At 46.3% G+C, this 27,030-nt stretch overlaps 1 protein-coding gene across 1 annotated transcript in view; it reads left to right on the top strand.

The window, feature by feature from the left end:
• Positions 1–27,030, top strand: part of PKHD1 (PKHD1 ciliary IPT domain containing fibrocystin/polyductin) — a 663,908-nt gene that overhangs the window by 558,089 nt on the left and 78,789 nt on the right. The window contains 2 exon segments of the mRNA XM_088467197.1: positions 14,226–15,240; positions 17,117–17,201. Coding sequence (XP_088323323.1) covers positions 14,226–15,240; positions 17,117–17,201 — 1,100 coding nt within the window.

Genomic DNA, 27,030 nt, shown 5'->3' with positions numbered 1-27,030 from the left:
ATCGGGGCTTACGACGAGACCCTAGGGTAGGGTCTTACTTGTCGTAAGCCCTGGAGAGCTTCCCCATGGGAACACCTCCGTTTGGGCTGCCACCCCCCCGGCCCGCCTTCCAAACGGGGCGAGCTGTCAATCAACATCGACAGCTCGCCCCCTTTGGAAAGAGACCCGCTACGACCGGCGCTGTCGGTCGTAGCGGGTCTCACGCACGAAGGAGCCGGCTCCCTCGTGCGCATGCGCACTGGACAAACATTGAGGCGGCCGTGCGGGCGTACAGCCGCCTCTGAATGAAGCCCTGAGTCCTGGAGGTAATCACCCACCACTAGTAGGAACTTAGCCCTGGAGGTAATCATCCAACAGCAGCAGTTACTGATCATAAGAGGTAACCATTTACCACCAGTAGTGACCAAGCCCTAGAGGTAACCACTCACCACTAGTAGGGACTGAGCTCTAGGGGTAACCACCCACCAGTAGTACAAACTCACCCTTAGTTGTAACCACCAACTACTAGTAATGACTGAGCTCTAGAGGTAAACATCCATCACTAACAGAGCCATAGCCCCAGAGGTAACCACCCACCACTAATAAGGGCTGAGGCCCTAGAGGTGACCACTCACCACTAGTAGAGACTGCGTACGCATGCAATTCAACTGCGATAGCAAGCCAAACCACTGCGATTGCAATGCAATCTCAGCACCACATAAGGGCACTCACTTTACCATACGCACATCCTTAATACTAGCAGAATAGCGAAACCATCGGTACAATCGGGTACGATTGGTCGTTAGCTTGCGTATTAGCAACTGTGATCCAAGCTGAATCAAGGCCTAAGCCCTAAAGGTAACCACCCACTACTAGTAGGGACTGCGGGCCTTATTCAGACCCGCTCGCGAGCGCAATGCGCTCGCAAGTGGGTCGATGGTGGCCCAGTGCGCATGCACACGATGGAGCCGGCTCCGTCGTGCGCATGCGCGAGACCCGGATAGCGACGGCCAAATCGTCACTCCGGGTCTCGTACCAAAGGGGGCGTGCTGTCATTGTTGAGTGACAGCACGCCCCTTTTGGTGGGCAGGCCGGGGGAGTGGCTGTCCAAACGGAGGCGTTCCCATGTGAATGCCTCTGTTTGGGGGTGGCCCCACTGACATCACGAGTGATATCAGTGGGAGAGATTTCGGCTCTGTTAGACCCGAAATCTCTCTGGGGCTTGCGGCAACGAGACCCTACCACAAGGGTCTCGTCGCAAGCCCGATGGTCACGATGGTCTTGACCATCGCGACCATCTTCCTTGCCACTTGCTATAGCTGTGGGTGGTCACCCACAGCTATGCAAGCGGCCAGGAAGCCGCTCTAAAAAAAAAAGGCCGGCCCTGATTCAGAGCGAGTGCTCTGTCAGAGCGTCCGGCTCTGAATCAGGGCCTGAGCCCTATAGGTAATTACCCACCACTAGTAGGGTCTGATTCAGCATGAATGCAATGCTGTGAAAATATGATAATGAATGCAATCGCAATACCACCGCAGCACAAAATGCAGACGCCCAGCACTACAAAATGCCGAATGCCGTCCCCTTACTTTTACTCACATCCGCAATACCTCGCTAGACAGCGTAAACATCGGTAACATCGAGAACCATCTAACCCATTAGCATAATAGTAGTTGACCTGACGTCACTCAGGATTTGTGCCACTTCCTGTGAGCATCTAGAGCTCTGGCCATTTTTCTATTTTTCACTTTATTACCCCCGTTACCAATGCTCCTGGGGAGCAGGGAAGAGCCCCGGGCTTCAGACCAAGCCTGGTGTTTCGGGAGGAGGGGGGAACCCTTCTTGGGGGGGTCTCCACTGAAATTCCCGTCCTTGTCTGAGCAGCTTGGGCTGATAATGCTTTGGGCACGGAACCCCGGTAATAGGGTCTCTGGGCTGTGGCATTACAGCCCGGCTGTTTGGGTCTGGTGCTGGTTTTAATTATAGGGGGACCGCTATGCATTTTTTTTCCCTCTATAATTAAAACCAGTACTGGACCTGCAGCCTGGTGCTGGTACCTAAATTATGGTGGAACCCTACTCGTTTTGTTCCCCGTAATTTTAGGTACCAGGACTGGCTGGCAAGTCTGGGGTTGGTTAGGCTTTTGGGTGGGGAACCCTATGTATTTTATTTTTAAAATATACCCTATTTAAACTACTTACAGGCAGAAACATACACAAATCACAATGATTTGTATATGTTTCAGCCAAACTCACAGCTCTGGAGGTGAGTGTTTAAAACTTCAATTTGGCAGAGAGTTTGCAGGCATCTCACCCGAGATTGTCAACTCGATTTTCGGTAAATTTGCGAGCTGTATCTTGTAGGTGAAAAGTACTTCCGAGTTTGCCCGATGGTGATAAGATTCGAGTTTGCTATCTCACCCGAGTTTTACGAGTGAGAAGAGAGAAATCTCTCTCTAACTCACCCCACTTTGCCTATAGTAAATTTGCGAGTCGAAAATCATGCCTAAACTCTCCTGAGATTGGCATCTCGACCAAACTCGATTCTTAGTAAATTTACCCCCAAGAGGTAATCACCCACCACTAGTAGGGACTGAGCCCTAGAGCTAACCACCCACCACTAGTAGAGACTGAGCCACAGAGGTAACCACTCTCCACTAGTAGAGACTGAGCCACAGAGGTAACCACTCTCCACTAGTAGAGACTGAGCCACAGAGGTAACCACTCACCACTAGTAGAGACTGAGCCACAGAGGTAACCACTTTCCACTAGTAGAGACTGAGCCACAGAGGTAACCACTCTCCACTAGTAGAGACTGAGCCACAGAGGTAACCACTCTCCACTAGCAGAGACTGAGCCACAGAGGTAACCACTCTCCACTAGCAGAGACTGAGCCACAGAGGTAAACACTCACCACTAGTAGAGACTGAGCCACAGAGGTAAACCATCCATCACCAGTAGAGACAGCTTGAGAAGTAACCACCTGTGGGTTGAGCCCTGAAGGTAACCATCTAACACCAGCAGTTACTGATCATTACAGGTAACCATTTGCCATCAGTAGGGACCAAGCCCTAGAGGTCACCATCCTCTTACATGAAACTATGCATTATCTATAGGGACTGAACCCTAGAGGTAACCATATAGTAAAGCACCACTGTCCATCATGAGATGGATTTCCTCCTCTATATATGCTGCACCACTATACCAACAAAGCCACAGGTGTGGCAGCGCAGGGCTTTTGGCCAAAGGCAAGCAGTGAGCACCACATCACTTTGCCACTATGAAATGCCTCCCTCATGACTAGCGATGATCAAATGCATCAATGATTCACAAATTTCAAAAATATTCACCTTCATTTTATTGTTTGACCACTGTGGTGTGTATTCTATAACGGTAAATGGTCTGAATGTTGACATTAACCCAAACCGCAGCCTAACCGCAAACCTAAATCTGTACTGTCTACATTATGTCCATCTCGCCTTTATGAATGCTGACATGTTCTCTGTTGACATTTTGACCATGTCAGCATTCTGAATGTCCGCATTGACATTCTGTACGTCGGCACAATGACTACATACCTTTATAACGGCGAAGCTGTTCACTGGAGTTCTAAATTCAGCAGTTAAAAGACGAATAAATAAACTGTACAATGTTGACATTAGGATTAAATTTACTAAGATTCCAGTTTGGTCAAAATGACAATCTTGGGGTAGTTTAGGCATGTTTTTCATTTCGCAAATTTACTAAAGACAAACTCTGGTGAGTTTGGGAGAGAGTTCTAATTTTTCACTGAAAAACTTGGGTGAGATTGCAAACTCGAATCAACTCACCATTGGCCAAACTCTGAAGTACTTTTGATGTCAAATATGCAACTCAGGAATTTACCAAGACTCGAGATTACAATCTTAGGTGAGATTGGAGCAAACTCGCAGAGAAATTTAAGTTTCAAACACTCCACCTCCTGAGCTGCGAGTTTTGCAGAAACATACACAGATCAGTGTGATTTGTGTATGTTTCTGCATGTGTACTTAATTTAAAGTGTTTTTATTAACAAAAAAATTACATAGGGTCCCCCCCCAAAAGCTCATCCAGTCCCGGTTCCTAAATTTACAGGGAACACAACCAGTAGGGTTCCCCCGTAATTTAAGAACCAGCACCTGGCTGCAAGGCCAGTGGTACTCTAACCCCTAAACGTGCTACTCGGGGGAGAAATCTCGATCTGCTTCACCATCTGCCATCTCACTTTCAGCTAAATTCACTTCTTAGTAAATTTGAGAGTTTAAAAACGGGAATATCACCCGAGTTGCAAATCGAGTTTAAAAAAACAAAAACTCGATCAGACTCGAATCATAGTAAACTTAGCGCTTAGAATTTTTTTAAGTCTTAATAGCAGAAGTTTTATATTTATTGTGTGTTTTTTTTTTATTACATTTTTATTTGATCAGCAAAGATACCTGTGTTGGACTTCAAAGTTACATTTTCCCTTTCACATGAAAATTAACATTGAAAATTCCCATAAAATCCAGCATTGGAACTTGCTTGTACATAGCGGGCATGAACAGGGTCATATCGCTTCACCTTGCTCACATTAGTATTTTAGGGGCAGGAGCGGAACTTGGTATATGAAGGCCCCATAGCAAAAGTGTGTAAGGGCCGCTATGCACCACCCAATGGTGATAAATGTATATAACACATGTAATGTTGACAATGAAGATGGGTTCCCCTCAGCTTTGGGTCCCATAGCAGCTGCACCCCTTGCACCTATGGTAGTAACGCCCATGTTTAGGGGTGTATTTACTAAAGGTCAATTTTAATAAATTTTAAATTGCGCAAAATCGGTTAACATCGATGTTGTGTTTCTGGGGCCTAATCACACATTTACCGATACTTAAAAAATAAATGTGTGATTTAGCAACAGAAACACAACAATGATGTTGATCAATATAAATAGATCAAAATCAATTAAAATAGACTTTATAGTCAGTATACCCTGTAGTCTAGCTATAGAGAAATGATTGCAAATGATTGAACTTTATAACTTGTATAAGAACCACTTTCAACCTTGCATGCATGGTTTCCCAGACAAAAGATATGTATTGCAGGGTAATAAAAACTTAACTTGCTAGTTAAAAGTATAGTCAATATGCCAACATATAGCTGAAAAGCTTCTGCAGGCCGCTAAATAGCCTCCGGTGCCATCACAACCGTACTTACTGTAAAAGTGATTATGGCTCTCTAGCAATGCAGATGGATGGACATATCTTCTGAGTGTGATATGGCATCGCCAACTGCACCCCATCATCAATAAATACTGTAAGAAGAATAAAGACACATGTACCCACTGGTATATAGACAATACAGTGTTAGTGTTACAGTGTTTCTGTCCATCAGAGTCTGACAGGGTCCAACAGTTACTCCATCTATTAGACTAGACGAAGGCTGTATAGGCATGAGACTATATAAGAGTCCTCAGGTTTTTGTCATTGGTAGTTTAAGGGAATCTGTTGTTAGGTAGTTTTCTATTTTGTGAGGTCTTTTTTCATTAGTTTACGGGCAGCCAATTAGGGTTTATAGGGGCGGGTGCATTTAGGTTTTGCTATTTAAGGCCGAATTTGAATAGGTTCAGCCTCTTTTTCAGTTGGAAGCCCCTCCCTCCCTACCCAAAACCGTGTGTTTGTCTGTGTTTTGTTTGTCTTTACTAAACATTCTTAAAACAGTGGGCAGGAAGGCGCTACTAACCAGCGGCCCCATGTGGCGTAAGCGGTCATTGTGGGGCACTTGCCCCTTTGAAGGATGGCGAGCGTGTCCTACCTATGTGGGTTGGACAATTGGGCGCTTTCTTTGCGGAAGCGTCTGGACTGTGCCAAAGTAAGGGGCGGAGAGACTTGTACAGCGCAGGTTACTCATATGGAAAAGGGGGGCATTTTAGTCGTCCCCCATTTTTGTGGTAAGAGGTATTTTGGCTAGAGCTGGGTTGTGGTAGTGCCTTCTTTTGCCACCCTCTTTTATTAAAATTAATTTGCAATTAATAAATACACTAATTCTGAGTGGAACCAAGCAGTTGTTGTCAGTGTGGTTATTTCTTTTTAGAAGTTAAGCTTAGCATAAGAGGTTATAATGTTTTTCACAATAAATGAATGGACGCCTTATCTCTCTGACACTGTGTCACTATGTCATCGTCTTCTTCCACCTCTGTTTAATTGAATAACTGAAATGCGCACTTCCATCTTAAGTGCATCATGAATGCATGTATTACTTCCCATTAAAAGTATAGCATAAGCCCAAAAAACGCCCACTGTAAGTTGGTGCAAAATTCATGTCCTTGCCTAGTACATAAAAGGCCATACACCCCTTTGCAAGGCAAGGAATGCTCCTAAATTACCGCATACCCCCTCCTTCATACTGTTCCAATCTTCAGACTTTGCAAAATGAAAATGATAAATTGTTGTTTTTTCACTTCAAAGATAGGCACAATGGCACCTACTCCATAATTAACAAGGAATGCCCTCATCACGCCTAACTACTGCACTCACCTCCCTGTATAACTTTCTGCTTCTCTGTAAACCTGTGCGCTTTAGTGGAAACCTAGGTGCACGCGGGGCCCCGGTAAAGAGGGGGCGTGGCCTAATTGCAGAAGGTGTGGCCACGCCCCCTTGGGAAAAAAAAGTTTTGCAGCGCTGTGAGCCCCTCAGCCCGGCGCAAAGCCAGTGGGGGGGCGCGATCATTGTGATCGCTCCCCACTTCAGGCATAGGAGATTGCTGTGGCTGCTACTTAGCTGGGCTGCTGCAGAGGGAGGGAGGGAGGAAGTGCGGAGGGGGGGCGCCAGACCCGGGCCCCCGCCGGGCCCCTCTGGAAGCCCGGGCCCGGGTAAACTGTACCCGCTCCCCCCCCTCTCGGCGCCCCTGGGTGTACTCATTTAAGCTGAGATGTACAGCGTGACTGAAACTGCTTCTGTGTCTGGACGTCTTGTAAATTACCGCCTCTCTGTTCAGAAGCATGTTCAGATATAGAGAACAACAAAAATGTACTGTCGATTTTTGCATTTCACCTCCTTTAAAAGTGAAAAACCAATGATAATGGCCAAAAACCAACCCTGATCTAGGTTGCAATTCAAAGAAGAGCTACACAGTAATTGTAGCCAATTGGGCAAACAGGCTGAAATTTGACCTAAAGCTTTTGCATCTTTCTCATAAATATATCTTATATATAAAATTCATTGGTCTGTTTGTTTGTTTGTCTGTATGTCCATTTATGCATTCGAACACCCCTGCACTAATTGGGATGAAGCTAACGCGAGGTGGACCAGTTATATCTTGGCCAGGTTTTAGAGGGGTTAGGGTCTCGGTTGGATCTCCTGTTGGTGTACGCTGGGCAGAACTCAGCTCAGCGCTCCCACCCCCTCCCTCCCCAGTAGAGACTACTCAACCTAGCCTATATGACTGCCATATAATGCAGAGAACATCACAGTGACTGCCATATGATACACAGAACATGCCAGTGACCTCCATATAATACAGGGATTATCACAGTGACTGCCATATGATACACAGAACATCACAGTGACTGCCATATAATATATAAAGAACATCACAGTGACTGCCATATAATAGAGTACATCACAGTGACTGCAATATAATGCAGAGATTATCACAGTGACTGCCATATGATACACAGAACATGCCAGTGACCTCCATATAATACAGGGATTATCACAGTGACTGCCATATGATACACAGAACATCACAGTGACTGCCATATAATATAAAGAACATCGCAGTGACTGCCATATAATACAGAGTACATCACAGTGACCACTATACAATACACAGATCATCACAGTGAGTATTGCAGTGATCATCATATAAATATTGCGAGCATCAGTGGCCGCCATACAATATATAAAGCAATTAAAAATACTCTTCTCATACTCCTATGATCCCTTTGGTATTATATGGTGGTCACTGAAGTTATGTTATGCCCCATAATAGTGCTCTAGTTCACATTATACCACTCAGTCCCCCCAGTTCATATTTTGTCAGATTGTAGTGCCCCAAGTTAACAATATGCCACATTGTACTGCTGCAACTACATATGCCACACAGTGCCTTTAATTAACATTGTGCCCCACATTGCCTAGCGAGCAATTCCAGGAACCCGGTAGAACAACTTTATGACCTGATCAGGGCGGAGGAACTTTCATGAGTTATAATATTAACATCACTTGTTAGTGATGTGGGCAGGATGGGGAGAATTTTATCCGGTAACAGCAGTCCGCAGGTAGGGGGGCGGAGCTTAAGGTTGTGATTCTATAAGAATTGTGGCATTTGGCCCCATCCCCTATTTAAATATGCGGTAATCACAGCATTTTACCGTGAGGGGGAGGGGCTTATTGACACAAAACATCTGGTCCCGCCCCCATCTCCACCCCAACTTCTTCTCCTCTCCAGGCTTTTCCCGGGGAGCAGTGAGAGAAAGTAGATAAGTATGAGATTATTACTTCTAGTGTATATTTTATCTAAACTCTGATGTCAATTGCACTGTAGTGTATACTGTCACAGGGCACTGGCACTCTACACAGAGACTGTGGGGTCTAGTTACTAAGCAGTGTTAGGAGACAGAGCGAAAAGTGATAAGGTGCCAGCCAATCAGCTCCTAACTGTCATTTTTCAAATACAGCCTGTGAGATGGCAGTTGGGAGCTGATTGGCTGGCACCTTATCACTTTTCACCCTGTCTCCTAACACTGCTTAGTAAGTAGACCCCAAAGTACCTACCAATCAGCTCCTAACTGTCATTTTTCAAACACAGCCTGTGAGATGACAGTTGGGAGCTGATTGGCTGGCACCTTACACTTTTCACTCTGTCTCCTAACACTGCTTAGTACATAGACCCCTAAATAATAATAATAAGACACTGTGGGGCCTATTCATCATCGAAGGCCGTATGGCCGCTCGGATCCCTCTTCGCATCCCCGGAACTCCTTCCCATAGGAAGGAGCGGGGATCCTAGAACAAGCGCTGTCTGAATATGGCGCTTGTTTCTCTGCAGTTTGCTGAATATCAGGGGGTCCTATCGGACCCCTAATGATGAACAGCCCGGTAACATAAAAATGCGGAAACTAGCGTGGTTACCGGGCCATTTATCGGTTGATGAATAGGCCCCAAAGAATTTGAAACAGGATCCAAATATCATTGTTATTGTAGCAGAACCTATCTGCCCAGCACTCGCCAGTCACTTTAAGGAGTCATATAGGCGTTATGCACTGTGGCCTATCTCTTTGAGGAAAGGCCCCTGGCGGTTTTGCCTCTCCCATACTGTGCCGGGTATCTCCTCGCTTCCATTATGAGAGTCAGCTGTGAGCAGGCCGCAGTTTTTGCCTCTCTTCCCTCGCAGACCTCTTACAAGCACCCCCTGCTTGGAGGGCACGATGAGATAATCGGATTACGCCTTCTGCACGGGGTTCATAGGGAGTTCTTCTTTTCAATGTGCTACTAAGTGGATAAACGTGTTTTGTGGGAAATTGCAAATGACATTATGATTACTAAGGCCGGTGTGGGTTTCATTTGAAAGTGATCAAAATCAACAGGCAGCAGAAAATTGGGATTGGCAGGAGGATATCCCAAGTGAGGGGATCTGTTTATGTAAGGACTGAAAACATCTTAACTGTTTCAATGTTTGAAGCTATTAGAGTTAAACACATAATTGTGTTTTTAAACACTGATTAAAATCTGCCTGGATGTCTGCGAGACGGGCAGGTTCTTGCACAGAGAACGGAATAGCAAAAGGCTGCCAATATATATGTAAATATTATATGTAAAGGTTCAAAATTAGTATGTTAGCAAATAAATATGTGTTTATTGCAACAATATTGTACAAGGATTAAACTGAAACAGTATTTATTTATTAAATACTCTAGGGATGGACATTGGAAGCCCGGCATCGAATGGTTGCCGGGCTTCCGCCATCAAGTCCAGCGATGCGATGGCAACTAGCCATCGCATCGAATCGCAGCCGTTAAATAGTCTAAAAATCGTGATGGTTATACTTGCTTGGCAAATAGGGGGTGGAGTTTCTGTGGAAGGGGGCGGGGCATCGCAGCAACCCCTGTCCACATCACTGTAGGGACTTTCCGACATGCTGGGCATGCGCACAGCATCTATTATCCTGCTGCTCACTCGCTGCAATGCTATACAGAATAGCAGTATGTGCTCACCCCACAGCCAGCCATCGAATGGTGATCGGAAAGCTGCATCCGATGGCTGCCAACCATCGAATTTCCGGTATTCAATGGAAAAAGTACTTCCATTGAATCGGAAACATTGATGTTTGCTAACCACCAGCTTCCGATGTCTATCCCTACCCCCCTCCCCGCAGCCTCTGCAGAAAGTATATGGGCGGTCGGCTGACTGCCCGTACACACAGCACGACGCCCCAATATATCTGCAGAAATATTGGGCATCGTCTGTGCAGCTCAGCCGACGCGATAAGTCTATGAACTCCATAGTTTACAGACTTATCACTGGTACACACTGGTCGACGCCTATAATTAATCGGCCAATGTGTGTGTACCCAGCATTAGATGTTGGAACGGTGTGTCCAAACTCAGATCTACATTGCAGTGTAATCTTAAAGCTGCCCAGCATTTGTGGGCTACATGCAGAAGCAACCAGCATTTACCCTGCATGCAGACATAATACATGTACTCTGTTTGCAGCCCTTGCATTGCAAGATGGTTTGTTCCAGGTGCAGCGTTACTTGCATATTTGTGTGCTTTGCTCCCAACTCAGAAACAACCAATTGTGTGGAACTGGTTTAGTTTAATAAAACATAATACGTCCAAGTTAACGTTTTGTATAATGAAATGCAGAATGAAATAAATGGGCAGATGAAGGCTTGTGAAGGTCTCGCACCAAGGTGGGCGTGCTGTCGATGGTGACTGACAGCACGCCCCCTTTGGTGGGTGTGCCGGGGGCGTGGCTGCCAGATGGAGGTGTTCCCATAGGAACGCCTACCGTCTGGGTCCGGCCCCACTGACATCACTGGTGATGTCAGTGGGAGTGATTTTGGCTCTGATAGAGCCAAAATCACTCCAGGGCTTGCGGCCACGAGGCCCTACCGCAGGGTCTCGTCGCAAGCCCGATGGTCGCGATGGTCTTGACCATCGCGACCATCATCATGAACGCTCGCATAAGCTGTGGGTGGTAACCCACAGCTATGCGAGCGTCCAAGAGGCCGCTCCATTTTTAGGTAGGAGGGCCCTGATTCAGAGCGAGCGCTCTGGTCAGAGCGTCCGGCTCTGAATCAGGCCCTGTGTTCTAACACCACAGGGCCTTTAATCAAGCAAAAAGGAGCTACAGTAAGGCCTGTAAGAAGTCAGAGTTGGCATAAATCAGTACTTTTTCAGGATTTTTGTCCCTTGTGCCCAGCGATATCAATAGGCGAACCTAGGGCCTGATTCAGACCCGGACGCTATTTGCGTCCGCTTGCTGGCTAAAGCCGCCCACTAAGTAATAGCAAGCTGCCGCACTATGCGCTCGCACCTGTATAAAGACGCCCCTTTGCCACTCGCAACACACGTCATCTCTGGCAGTTGTAGGATTAATCGGGACCATCGAGAGCCATCGGAGCTGCTCGCAGCACTTGTGGTAGCCTTTTCCCACCACAACATTGCGAGCAGTTCTGGCTAAAATACAACCCAGTCACGTGTGTAATGACGCTACTTTGCTAATTATGCACACCCATTAAACGCCATTCTCACGGTCAGGCACGCCTGCGTTCGCACATCCACACCCTCGTTTACAAGCACCTTCCCCTGCTTCCACCCACAAATGGCACTATCTGTCACTCAAAATAGCGGCCCGACTGCGGGCTATGGGCGGCCCGACTGCGGGCTATGCATGCGCCGATTGCGAAAAATCGCTCAATGCGAGCGGGTGCAGCATAGCGTCCGGGTCTGAATCAGGCCCTTAGGCCGTTATCTAGAATGCTAAGAACACTGCACGAGTGAAATAATTCAATGTCTTTATTTTCTCCCCGCGGCACCCTTACACTGAGCACTGGCCGCTGGCATGGAAGGGCTATAACTGGCAGCTTCTTACCTTTGGAGCTCCTGGTTGCTGCTCCCTCACATGGATAATGGTCCGGTAGTGGGGCATTGGCACAAGAATAAAGGGTGAGTGGGGGAGTGTCCAAACATGGAGCCAGCCCTGCTTGTGCCACGGAGGAGCAAGGATGCTGCACGTAGGGAGTGAAGCGTCATTTGCTGGTCACAGAATATATGGTCATGCACTTTATTACATGTACCAGAAACGCTCTTATAACTCAACCTTGCTCATACATCGCTGCATTCTCTTACTGCGCTTTTGGAACTATTTATTTGTTGTCATTTCTATTTGGTTTGTTTCGCTTTGATGTATGAGTTTTATGCATGGAAATGTGCATTATACGGTGCGCCTGCAAAGTGCAATGGCATCTCCCTGTCTAAGGATCAGTAGTATTTACGTAAACATATTCTGCAGACGTTTAATAACCAGCAATGTCCTTGTAAGTGTGTCCTCTCCATCAATAGTCACTTCAGTATCTCCACAAGAGCCAATACACAATCTCATTATTAGCCTCAGACCCGGACGCTATCCGCAGTGCGCTCGCTATTGCCGATGTTTGCTAATCTGCGCATGTGTATGCATCGCAGTGCACGTGCGCGAACTACACAATGCGACCGCTCGCCCAGCACAGCCAGCCCAGCAGAGTGAGTGACAGGAGAGGCCGTATTGTGGGTGGTAACAGGGGCAGTCCAGTAAAAACGGGGGGTTGGATTTGCGAACGCAGGCGTGCCCGAGTGTTTCAATGCCGTTTTAGTGGCGTGCATAGTTAACAGGCAGCATCATAGTACACGTCGCTTGCTTTTTTTTTTTACACTGATTTCCTCACAATGCTTGCGGTAGGGTAAAGCAACCACTAGCACTGCGTTCACATCCGATGGTGCTCGATGTACCAATGTTTTAATACACTTCCTGGAGATGACGTGTTGCTGGTGGGTGGCTCTGCCTGTGCGATTGGGCGTACACATACACAAAGTGACCAATCACTAAGACATGGTAGGCGTGCTTATGCCTTGGCAAGCGATCGCTTCCCGTGGCGTCACTTTGACAAATTTGCATATGCATCCAGCGAGCATACGCAGATAGCGAACGGGTCTGAATCAGGCCCTCAGTACGGGGCACATTAGTTCAACTAACTAGCAGTAAGCACATAAGGTTCCTATTAGCCCAGCGCTTCACGGCAGAAGAGGTGCATTTGTCCTGCTTTCAAGCATCACCATCTCAAAGTATGATACCATAAGATTTTCCATCTAAATAGGTGAACTAGCGTAACAATTGTCGCACATCATCCTAGAGCAGCATATGTTACTCTATACTCCTATAAAATTGTATATAAACCTCACTTCCCCTAATACCGCGTGCATACTAGATGATAAAAGTGAACGATTGAACGATAACGTTCAACGATATATCGATTATATCGTCTAGTGTGTATGGTCCGAACGACAAAAGATGTTCGCTCCTGCGGGGACGGTAACGATATCCCCAGTCGTCTGAACATGCAGCTCAATCTGGGGATATCGTTAACGATGCCATACTGCCGAATGCATCATGGCCCCACTAGCCCCTCCCCCTGCCGTCGTTCATCGACGCTGAAATCGGTTAGTGTGTATACACTACCGTTGTCAGCACCCCCACCGGGTCCCGACGATATCACCACATACACACGTCTTCTAGTGTGTATGAATAGCCAGATAATAAAATTCACCCCTTGTCATCCCTTAGCTTCAAGGGTTCTCCAAGAGAATATTAATGCGAATTAGGCTGCCTTTTTGTCGGGTAGGGTCAGCTTTTTGGGCCACATTGAATTTCAACACACAGGGGCCGGCAGTGCTACCTTCCAACTTTCTTCAGGCCTAGAGTACAGAAGATCACATGGAGTATAGGTGGGACGATTATTATACAAACCACTGTTACCCCTAAGATGAGCTATCTGAAAACTATAGTGCTGGAGTTTGAGCATCAGGATGGCGTTTGTAACAGATTAATCTTGTAAGACTTTCATTTCCAGCTTGCACAATATAGAAGGAACCTTGGTTTAGACTCATTGTCAGTTGGGAATTTGTCTAAAATAATTTTGGAGGCTAAAATAACCACGAATAGCATCTAAAAGGTAATTGAGTAATGTTAATCATGTATTTTTCCACAGGTATTTACAAGAAAGATGATGTCTGTACCTACAATTCCGAAGCCCGGGCTCACGTATGTCAACAGATCGATCACACCGTCCTCATCCTTGAAAACATTGCAGATGTCACTGAGCCCATCAGCCCAGTCTTATCAATCACCGATGACTTTGTTCAAGTGTTTGTCAGTGGTCAGATTTCTCCTAACCGCTGCTGTGACTCAAAGAACCACACGACCTTTTACTCGATCTTGCCAGCTAATAAGATTAGTAAAGTGTGTTTCACTGGCCCAACTCCAAAGGCCGTGAGACTTCAGCTAAATGGTGGCCAAAACTCTACCAAGCTTATCGTAGCACTCTTTTATGACCTGCCCAATAGTTTCTACATTTTGTCAAGAGGGAGAAAATACTCAACAATGATATATGACGCTGAGCCCGATTTTCTAAGTAATAAACATGGTTCAAGCTTCTTCAGTTTCAGAGAGAACTTGTTGTATGTCATTCTCCAAGGAGATGAGCCAGTAGAAATATGGACAAACTTATCCATCCACTTACTTTTCTATGTGGCTCTGGAGACCAGCTTGGATGTCCTCAGCCAGCTGCCCTTGGAACTGGCACATGTTTTGAAAATTGACCCAGCTCAGGTAAGGGTAATACAGACTTTACAAGGGAGCACTAAGAAATTGCGGGCTATGATGGACAATCATTCTAAGCGCCAACGTCACTGCCCATCAACGATTGAGGAAAGCATAAGAGTTAAACGTCACTCTGCACCACACCTGGAACAGCCAGATGGCAGTGCCAGGGAGAAACAAGGCACCCAGATGGAAGTGCTTATTGTAGAAATAAGTGACCCAACTGGGCAGGGGCAGACTATGACACCTGATAGAGCAGTTACAACTTCTTCTGTCCACGGCAATCTGCAGAGCATTGCCAGCAGTATCATTGGTGCCCTACAAGATGGAGAACTTGAGACCGCTTTACCTCTGCAGATTGACTCCTTGATGGTGATCGAACCAATGATTGAAAACAGAAACAGGTATGTATTCATGTGACCGTATGGAAGGTTGATTTGATGTTCATTTAGCTGAAATGATGAATATATACTGTAGGCAGTTCCAACCTTTTGTTGCAACTCTACATCACTGGTACCCAACAGTGTAGACACTCAGGTACTTTACCTCTTTGTTTGACTTTATCAATGACTTTATCAATGACTTTATCAATGAGATTAACCAATTTTATACTTGCAGGCCACTACAATTACACGTTATGCGGACGGATCTTGAGAGTTTTCGCATTGCGCGATGCGACGGATGCAAATGATTTGTTTTATGACTAGAATTAGATGAGGCCTTGAAAATCCTGCGCCACATCCGTACCACCAGACTGCCGACGACATTGCACAGCGCGGCGGTAACATAGTGTACTGGGAAAGTATCTACAGTATACCATGCCAGACACTGTTTTTGACAATCTGTGATCTGATTGCTTGAGGCCTTCACAGTTTTGCAGCATACAGTACTTACTGACTTCTCGTCAGGGGCCTCTGAGGGTCCAGTCATGAAGTGGGCAGTCAGTGGGCATACAAATGCTCGGGGGGAACAGCATGCCGTCTGCAGCCCGCGCCATTTTCCCAGTGATAATCAGGAAGATGGCACATGAGCAGAAGAGCACAAAGGCTTGAGCACAGGGAAGATGGCACTGCCCGGACTTCATAAAGCAAGGGAACCTGCTTCCCGGCACCACCTCACCAGGGAGGTAGGCTGCACTGCATACCACACCTTGCACTCGTTCTAAATACGACTGTGAGCAGCTGATTCCAGGAGACTTGCCTAGTCTTTATGGAGTTCAAGAGAACTCCCTGAGATTCGGGATTCTGCTGGACGTTCCGGGAGTGTAGGCCGTTATGCTTTTCAGCCATAATTGTTTGCACTGATTTAAATGCGGATGTAAAGCACAGGCATGACGTTTATACGCGTACGCTTGATTTGTTACCAATCATCACTATCGGTGCACACGCCCAATCTCTGGTGAAAACATACATCGGAGGAGAGCCTGCAATTCCATCAACACCCCCACACGGAACATGGCCCAAGTGAGAACGCTCCATTACAGCCCAGTTACATCTAATTCAGAGGTTCGCGCAAATCCTGTCGAGACTGCGATTCTGTACGCAGAGGCTCAGTGAAATTTGCAAATGTCACAACCACCAGGATTTGTACAAAGACGCCCATCGGCGGCGCCTCTGATCCTCCACTTGCAAACAAGGATGCATCAACGGTCGATCCTCTGAGAAACACAATGACTGTCAAGACACACCTGCGTTTTACTTCCTACCCCCCGTTACCTCCCACAAACGCTAACTGGCTGTCCATCATTCTGCATCCAAATCCTCACTGCGATCGCTGTGAGTAATCCATCAGGACGCGAGCGCAGTACAAAAAATATCCGCTCAACTTCACAAACGTCGGCATGGCGTCCACCTACCTATCTGGCTCTCAGTCACAAGTGGCGGAACATTTAGTATGCATACCACACTGCCTGAAACGGACCTACGTTTAGTTCTACTGCTGCATCCCCTGTACGCGTCTTTCAGAGGAAATCCTCATGTTCTCATTGTCTGCACCTGAAGTTTATCTTTCCTAAAGATAAAATAAAGCTTTTGGTAACTCCTGGCTGTGGCCCGTGGAGGCGCTTTCAGCTCTGCACTCATGTTAATCTATGCATGGCATAAAAGAAAACAAACTATGGAGAATGACTGATAACACGCAGTGTCAAATCTGTTGCGATGATTCTGCTCCACTGGCAGCAAACTATAAACAGAAAGTGTTAGTGTTAGTGCCTGACTCGTCTCTCTCCAGCCATGCTGGAGCATTATTCACAACCTTTATTCTCTGAATATTTCCCTCTAGTGAAAGTGGAAATCTGGTTCTTACGTTACTTCATGCTAAAGCTCCATTCATTATATTACCAGCAAATCTGTACAACCGGACTTATGTAGAGATGCGTCCTCATACACCAAGCGCCATATGGCGCAAGACGCCTGGCAAGATTCAGCCGCTCCAAGAGCAGTAGCATAATGTTTTTTTTCTTTAAACTTTGTGTTTTATTCACATTGCAGATGCAGCGAAACACCGCTCGCAGTGCCCTACGGACAATGGGCCTAATTCAGACCCACTCGCGAGCGGCTGTCCGCTCGCAAGTGGGTCGATGGTGTGCACTGCGCAGGCGCACGACGGAGGGAGCTCCGTCGTGCGCATGCGCGAGACGTGACGAGCGAAGGACTTTCCTTCGCTCGTTGTGTCTGATCAAAGGGGGCGTGCTGTCGATGTTGATTGACAGCACGCCCCCTTTGGTGGGCGTGCCGGGGGCGTGCCTCCCAGACGGGGCGTTTCAAAGGGAACGCCTACCATCAGAAGCCGGCCCCACTGACATCACTAGTGATGTCAGTGGGAGTGATTTTGGCTCTGATAGAGCCAAAATCACTCCGGGCCTTGCGGTTGAGAAACTCAACCGCAGGCTTCGGCTCGCAGTGGCGATGGTCACGATGGTCAAGACCATCGCGACCATCACCCTGCACGCTCGTATATGCTGTGGGTGGTGACCCACAGCTATACGAGCGTCTAGGAGGACGCTCCATAATTATGGAGGTGGGTCCTGATTCAGAGCGAGCGCTCTGGTCAGAGCGTCCGGCTCTGAATCAGGGCCAATGGTCTGTGACTTTTACCGCACAGGAATTAGTTTAAAAAGCGTATAAATTCGCAGATGAAGTGCAACGCTACTTGGCGTGAGAAAAACTGTGGCCGCTGCATCGTACAAGATTCAGGGCTGTATTCACTTAGACGCGAAAAGCCAAGATCCGTGAAAAAGTATCGCCGATTGCGACTTCGCCAGTCGGAAGCTTATCTCTGTATTCAATTCCATTTGGGGGGCGAAAAACCACTAAGTGGGGGACAACTTCAAAAACTAGTGAAATAAGGTTGTGGGGGTGCTCTAAGAAGGGGCCAAGTGTTTTGGGAATTGCAGGTGCTTTTATGACAGACAAATTTAACTTTTATTATAACTTCACTTTAGAGACATTAAAAGATGCTTCCACCCATGTTCCGGTACCAGGACTACTTATTTTCTCCAAAAAAGACAGCTTTATGCCATTCTTCACCACTTATGCAAATGCGCTAATTACAGGCAATTGTACCAACTTCAGTACCCCAAACAGTGATATTAGGACTAATCGGGCACTACTACATTGATCTCCAATGTTTCTGCATATTTTTTGGGGGTTCAGGCTGATTTCCCCGATTCTGACACCACTTTCCGCCTGTTCTGAATTCGCGTGTTGCCTTTTTCACATCTTTTGGAATAGCAGGGACACGCACGATAAATTTCCGCGGCCAAAAGAGGCGATGTAGGCGAAAAGTCCGGCAGCCGGAACTTTATCGCGGGTGCAAAACTAATTGAATACCACTCATTGGCACACAGATGTACAAATGTCACACATCAAATTGATCAGTGCAATGTAGCAAAGTAGTTTTGTCTCTTTCAGTTTTATTTGCGCTAATAAGACGCACATTTTCAGCGAAAAAGATGGCGCGCCGAGATGGGCTGTTTGGCACGACTGGAGCCACAGTGTATGATGAGAGGACAAATATATACTTTACAGATTTGCCCTCTAAGCATAGCTTGCTTGTGTGTTAAGATGACCTCCAGATGATCTGGGTAGGGGGAAGTCTAGGTGGGAGGTTGTGGGTTGGTGGCGCCATGACTCACAACAGCTGTTCACCATGATCTAATGCCATGATTCGAGGCACTACGGTGCAGGCAGTGGGGTCATGGTAATATGTCTCATGGAAAATCGTGTTATCGCTGTCGCACTGTACAAGTAAATAAATACATACTAAGAAGTAATATAAAATTATAGTTACATTGTCCATTCTAAAGTCTTTTTAAGGACACCAGAGCAACAAGTTGCTGGGTTATTGTGGTACCACAAAAATAGCCATGGATCTGCAAGTAATTGAATTATCCTGGTACTGCTGGAATAGCCATGGGTCTGATTGTTACTGTATTATCCTGGTACTGTTGGAATAGCCATGGGTCTGCTAATTACTGTATTATCCTGGTACTGCTGGAATAGCCATGGGTCTGATTGTTACTGTATTATCCTGGTACTGCTGGAATAGCCATGGGTCTGATTGTTACTGTATTATCCTGGTACTGCTGGAATAGCCATGGGTCTGCTTATTACTGTATTATCCTGGTACTGCTGGAATAGCCATGGGTCTGATTGTTACTGTATTATCCTGGTACTGCTGAAATAGCCATGGGTCTGATTGTTACTGCGTTATCCTGGTACTGCTGGAATAGCCATGGGTCTACTTGTTACTGTATTATCCTGGTACTGCTGGAATAGCCATGGGTCTGCTTGTTACTGCGTTATCCTAGTACTGCTGGAATAGCCATGGGTCTGCTTGTTACTGTATTATCCTGGTACTGCTGGAATAGCCATGGGTCTGCTTGTTACTGCGTTATCCTGGTACTGCTGGAATAGCCATGGGTCTGATTGTTACTGTATTATCCTGGTACTGCTGGAATAGCCATGGGTCTGCTTGTTACTGCGTTATCCTGGTACTGCTGGAATAGCCATAGGTCTGCTTGTTACTGTATTATCCTGGTACTGCTGGATTAGCCATGGGTCTGATTGTTACTGTATTATCCTGGTACTGCTGGAATAGCCATAGGTCTGCTTGTTACTGTATTATCCTGGTACTGCTGGAATAGCCATGGGTCTGATTGTTACTGTATTATCCTGGTACTGCTGGAATAGCCATGGGTCTGCTGTTACTGTATTATCCTGGTACTGCTGGAGTAGCCATGGGTCTTCTTGTTACTGCGTTATCCTGGTACTGCTGGAATAGCCATGGGTCTGATTATTACTGTATTATCCTGGTACTGCTGGAATAGCCATGGGTCTGCTTGTTACTGTATTACCCTGGTACTGCTGGAATAGTTACAAGTCTGCTTGTTACTGCATTATTCTGGTACTGCTGCGATAGCCATGGGTCTGCTCATCACTACGTACTCCTGGTACTGCTGGAATAGCCGGGTTGGGTATGGGATGCCGGTGCTCAGGCAAAATCTTCATAGCGACACCTGTCAGTAGATATCTTAACCCTTCCCCTCTCCCTACCTCTAACCCTAACCCTCCCGCCCCAGTGTCTAAACCTAACCTCCCCCGTAGTGGCTAAACCTAATTTCCACCTCCCAGCCAAAACCTAACCCTACTCTCCTATTGCCTAACCATAACCCTTCCCCTAGTGCCTAACCTTAACCCCTAATCATCTCTCTAACACCGCTACTTACCTTAGGGATGCCAGCAGTCGGATGCCAGCTCCGGGATTCGGACCGGTGTCGGGATTCCGGTGCCGGTATTCTAGGCGTTGGCATCCCTTTTGCTGGGATATTGACCAGATCCTGAAGAGCCATGGGTCTATTTATTACTGTATTATCCTGGTACTGCTGGAGTAGCCATGGGTCTGCTTGCTACTGAATTATCCTGGTACTGCTGGAATAGCCATGGGTCTGCTAGTTACTGTATTATCCTGGTACTGCTGGAGTAGCCATGGGTCTGCTTGTTACTGTATTATCCTGGTACTGCTGGAGTAGCCATGGGTCTGCTTGTTACTGTATTATCCTGGTACTGCTGGAGTAGCCATGGGTCTGCTCATCACTACGTACTCCTGGTACTGCTGGAATAGCCGGGTTGGGTATGGGATGCCGGTGCTCAGGCAAAATCTTCATAGCGACATCTGTCAGTAGATATCTTAACCCTTCCCCTCTCCCTACCTCTAACCCTAACCATCCCACCCCAGTGTCTAAACCTAACCTCCCACGTAGTGGCTAAACCTAATTTCCACCTCCCAGCACCCTAAACCTAACCCTCCTCTCCTATTGCCTAACCATAACCCTTCCCCTAGTGCCTAACCTTAACCCCTAATCATCTCTTTAACACCGCTACTTACATTAGGGATGCCAGCAGTCGGATGCCAGCTCCGGGATTCTGACCGGTGTCGGGATTCCGGTGCCGGTATTCTAAGCGTTGGCATCCTTTTTGCTGGGATATTGACCAGATCCCGTATAGCCATGGGTCTGTTTATTACTGTATTATCCTGGTACTGCTGGAATAGCCATGGGTCTGCTTGTTACTGTATTATCCAGGTACTGATGGAATAGCCATGGGTCTGCTTATTACTGTATTATCCTGGTACTGCTGGAGTAGCCATGGGTCTGCTTGTTACTGTATTATCCTGGTACTGCTGGAATAGCCATGGGTCTGCTTGTTACTGTATTATCCTGGTACTGCTGGAATAGCCATGGGTCTGCTTGTTACTGCATTATCCTGGTACTGCTGGAATAGCCATGGGTCTGCTTGTTACTGTATTATCCTGGTACTGATGGAATAACCATGGGTCTGCTTGTTACTGTATTATCCTGGTACTGATGGAGTAGCCATGGGTCTGCATGTTACTGTATTATCCTGGTACTGCTGGAATAGCCATGGGTCTGCTTGTTACTGCATTATCCTGGTACTGCTGGAATAGCCATGGGTCTGCTTGTTACTGTATTATCCTGGTACTGATGGAATAGCCATGAGTCTGATTGTTACTGCATTACCCTGGTACTGCTGGAGTAGCCATGGGTTTGCTTGTTACTGTATTATCCTGGTACCGCTAGAGTAGCCATGGGTCTACTTGTTACTGCATTATCCTGGTACTGCTGGAGTAGCCAGGGGTCTGCTTGTTACTGTATTATCCTGGTACTGCTGGAATAGCCATGGGTCTGCTTGTTACTGCATTATCCTGGTACTGCTGGAATAGCCATGGGTCTGCTTGTTACTGTATTATCCTGGTACTGCTGGAGTAGCCATGGGTCTGCTTGTTACTGTATTATCCTGGTACTGCTGGAATAGCCATGGGTCTGCTTGTTACTGTATTATCCTGGTACTGCTGGAATAGCCATGGGTCTGCTTGTTACTGTATTATCCTGGTACTGCTGGAATAGCCATGGGTCTGCTTGTTACTGTATTATCCTGGTACTGCTGGAATAGCCATGGGTCTGCTTGTTACTGTATTATCCTGGTACTGCTGGAATAGCCATGGGTCTGCTTGTTACTGTATTATCCTGGTACTGCAGGAGTAGCCATGGGTCTGCTTGGGGATAGGCTATTATAGTTGTTTGGTACTAGGAAAGTGCTATACGTTACACTTTAGCATGTTCTCTTTCCAAATCGTCTGCAGTATGACCGACTTATCTGCTTCCTGCCTGGCTCCTTAATGACATCACTACCAAGGTGGTGCCAGGAATGTGCCATTCAGAGCCAGAAGTACCTACAGAGCACCCAGGGAGAGCGGCTATTAGACTACAACTATCCAACACCCTGTTGTTTCTTATGCCTCTCATAGACATTACATGCTCTATTTAAATACTCCTAATTTTCCTTTTTACAAGCTGCATGGTGGAAAAGAGAGTTTCTCTTCCTAAATCCCCTCTACACGGCAATCCAGGTTAATGCTCCATTGTGAAGCAGGTCTGCTGGTGCTAGAGAGAGAAAAGAGCCCAAAACTTGTCATACATAGAGATGCACAAAGGAGATTAAGCAGATGATATAGGACAGTGTGATCCATACAATAAATATATAGCTAGTATACAGAGACAGAGGGGGGAGAGAGAATGAGATATACTACTTATCACGATACAATGCAGTAGCTGCTGTGACTGCAAAATTCTGCTAATGCAGCAGGAGGCGGGTTGTGTAGACGCCTCCTTGCCGTCTTCTGTGATCTGCTGCTGCACCCGAGGATGCAGCCATTGGATCACTTGTGTGAGCATTGGCCATCTCAGGGATCCTCAGGTTACTCAGGATGACCATGAAAGTCACACTTCCGGGGCCAGTGAAGCTTGGTTGGAAGACACAGATACTTGCTTCGGCACGCCCAGAGAACGGGGCCAACATGCCCTGGATTTGTGGGATATGACCGTCACTGTCCCTTCCTCACCCCCAAATGGGCAAAAAATTTCAATGATGCTGCGGCCAAGGAGGAACTGCGACTGTCGTCACAGATGCAGCACAGATCCTGTGCATACGCCGATCGGGAACCTCTGGGGTAGCCATGGGTCTGCTTGTTACTGTATTATCCTGGTACTGCTGGAATAGCCATGGTCTGCTTGTTACTGTATTATCCTGGTACTGCTGGAGTAGCCATGGGTCTGCTTGTTACTGTATTATCCTGGTACTGCTGGAATAGCCATGGGTCTGATTGTTACTGCATTACCCTGGTACTGCTGGAGTAGCCATGGGTCTGCTTGTTACTGTATTATCCTGGTACTGCTGGAGTAGCCATGGGTCTACTTGTTACTGCATTATCCTGGTACTGCTGGAGTAGCCATGGGTCTGCTTGTTACTGTATTATCCTGGTACTGCTGGAATAGCCATGGGTCTGCTTGTTACTGCATTATCCTGGTACTGCTGGAATAGCCATGGGTCTGCTTGTTACTGTATTATCCTGGTACTGCTGGAGTAGCCATGGGTCTGCTTGTTACTGTATTATCCTGGTACTGCTGGAATAGCCATGGGTCTGCTTGTTACTGTATTATCCTGGTACTGCTGGAATAGCCATGGGTCTGCTTGTTACTGTATTATCCTGGTACTGCTGGAATAGCCATGGGTCTGCTTGTTACTGTATTATCCTGGTACTGCAGGAGTAGCCATGGGTCTGCTTGGGGATAGGCTATTATAGTTGTTTGGTACTAGGAAAGTGCTATACGTTACAGTTTAGCATGTTCTCTTTCCAAATCGTCTGCAGTATGACCGACTTATCTGCTTCCTGCCTGGCTCCTTAATGACATCACTACCAAGGTGGTGCCAGGAATGTGCCATTCAGAGCCAGAAGTACCTACAGAGCACCCAGGGAGAGCGGCTATTAGACTACAACTATCCAACACCCTGTTGTTTCTTATGCCTCTCATAGACATTACATGCTCTATTTAAATACTCCTAATTTTCCTCTTTACAAGCTGCATGGTGGAAAAGAGAGTTTCTCTTCCTAAATCCCCTCTACACGGCAATCCAGGTTAATGCTCCATTGTGAAGCAGGTCTGCTGGTGCTAGAGAGAGAAAAGAGCCCAAAACTTGTCATACATAGAGATACACAAAGGAGATTAAGCAGATGATATAGGACAGTGTGATCCATACAATAAATATTTAGCTAGTATACAGAGACAGAGGGGGGAGAGAGAATGAGATATACTACTTATCACAATACAATGCAGTAGCAGCTGTGACTGCAAAATTCTGCTAATGCAGCAGGAGGCGGGTTGTGTAGACGCCTCCTTGCCGTCTTCTGTGATCTGCTGCTGCACCCGAGGATGCAGCCATTGGATCACTTGTGTGAGCATTGGCCATCTCAGGGATCCTCAGGTTACTCAGGATGACCATGAAAGTCACACTTCCGGGGCCAGTGAAGCTTGGTTGGAAGACACAGATACTTGCTTCGGCACGCCCAGAGAACGGGGCCAACATGCCCTGGATTTGTGGGATATGACCGTCACTGTCCCTTCCTCACCCCCAAATGGCCAAAAAATTTCAATGATGTTGCGGCCAAGGAGGAACTGCGACTGTCGTCACAGATGCAGCACAGATCCTGTGCATACACCGATCGGGAACCTCTGGGGTAGCCATGGGTCTGCTTGTTACTGTATTATCCTGGTACTGCTGGAATAGCCATGGTTCTGCTGTTACTGTATTATCCTGGTACTTCTGGAATAGCCATGGTTCTGCTGTTACTGTATTATCCTGGTACTGCTGGAATAGCCATGGTTCTGCTGTTACTGTATTATCCTGGTACTGCTGGAATAGCCATGGGTCTGCTTGTTATTGTATTATCCTGGTACTGCTGGAATAGCCATGGGTCTGCTTGTTACTGCATTATCCTGGTACTGCTGGAATAGCCATGGGTCTGCTTGTTACTGTATTATCCTGGTACTGCTGGAGTAGCCATGGGTCTGCTTGTTACTGTATTATCCTGGTACTGCTGGAATAGCCATGGGTCTGCTTGTTACTGTATTATCCTGGTACTGCTGGAATAGTTACGAGTCTGCTTGTTACTGTATTATCCTGGTACTGCTGTGATTGCCATGGGTCTGCTTGTTAGTGCATTATCCTGGTACTGCTGTGATTGCCATGGGTCTGCTTGTTACTGTATTATCCTGGTACTGCTGGAATAGCCATGGGTCTGCTTGTTACTGTATTATCCTGGTACTGCTGGGATAACCATGGGTCTGCTTGTTACTGTATTATCCTGGTACTGCTGGAATAGCCATGGTTCTGCTGTTACTGTATTATCCTGGTACTGCTGGAATAGCCATCGGTCTGCTTGTTATTGTATTATCCTGGTACTGCTGGAATAGCCATGGGTCTGCTTGTTACTGCATTATCCTGGTACTGCTGGAATAGCCATGGGTCTGCTTGTTACTGTATTATCCTGGTACTGCTGGAGTAGCCATGGGTCTGCTTGTTACTGTATTATCCTGGTACTGCTGGAATAGCCATGGGTCTGCTTGTTACTGTATTATCCTGGTACTGCTGGAATAGTTACAAGTCTGCTTGTTACTGTATTATCCTGGTACTGCTGTGATTGCCATGGGTCTGCTTGTTACTGTATTATCCTGGTACTGCTGGAATAGCCATGGGTCTGCTTGTTACTGTATTATCCTGGTACTGCTGGGATAACCATGGGTCTGCTTGTTACTGTATTACCCTGGTACTGCTGGAATAGTTACGAGTCTGCTTGTTACTGTATTATCCTGGTACTGCTGGAATAGCCATGGGTCTGCTTGTTACTGCATCATCCTGGTACTGCTATAATGCACATACATGAATGATAAATTGTTCTAATGATAAAAACATTTTATTGTACATTCCTGTACGGGATGCCGTAACTGTTTTGTTTTATTATATCTATATAATGATAAATAAATAAAGCATAGTTTTGAAAACTGCCAAAAAAAGAAAATCCTTTGTCATAAAAAAAATTAAATAAAAAATGCCTTAAAATATAATGTTATTCTCCTTTTAAAAAGCACATAGTAAAAAGTCCAGCCAGCAGTTCTTCCTCACCTCATCCTGATTATTTTGTTGACCACTTTGCATTTTGACATCTGACCACTTTTATTGCAACTGTATTTCAAAAAACATATTAATGGGAATATAGGGAGGAAGCTCCTATAGTCATCATCATAATAATAATACTACTACTACTAATAATAATAATAATAATAATAATGCCGTACAAGGGCTTCATAAACGAAAGTGTGTTATAAACATACAATTCATAATTAAGTCTCATTTAAAAATCAAGAGTGAATACAAAATGTTTTGATACTTTATTTTCCCTATGTATACATAGAGGTCAATTAGTTGCAAGGCGTGTGAATTGCCGTTACAACGGTGTGGAAATGACTTCAACGGTTCCTCCTCTTCCCCTCTCGTGGCCATATCTCGCCGTGGACTTGCTGAGTTTTGTACACAGTCCTAATTTTTTATGCACAAATATCAGCGGGTTTGGGTATACCGATGGGTGGTATACAGAATAGCCGCACTTACTTGCCGGGGCAATCTAACTGAATCAACCCCATAGATTGCCGTTGGGAAATAAAGTGCAATGTCTGCATTGTGTTTTAAACACACTGCTGTTACACTGATACAATGTAACAATTACATACTGCTATTATACTGATACAATGTAAGAATTACACTGCTTTTACATTGATA

This window comes from Taudactylus pleione, unplaced genomic scaffold, assembly GCF_031769625.1.
Source record: "Taudactylus pleione unplaced genomic scaffold, aTauple2 ptg000070l, whole genome shotgun sequence".
NCBI lineage: Eukaryota > Metazoa > Chordata > Amphibia > Anura > Myobatrachidae > Taudactylus > Taudactylus pleione.
Note: the sequence above shows the minus strand (reverse complement) of the source record. Positions and strands in the feature narration are given on the sequence as shown.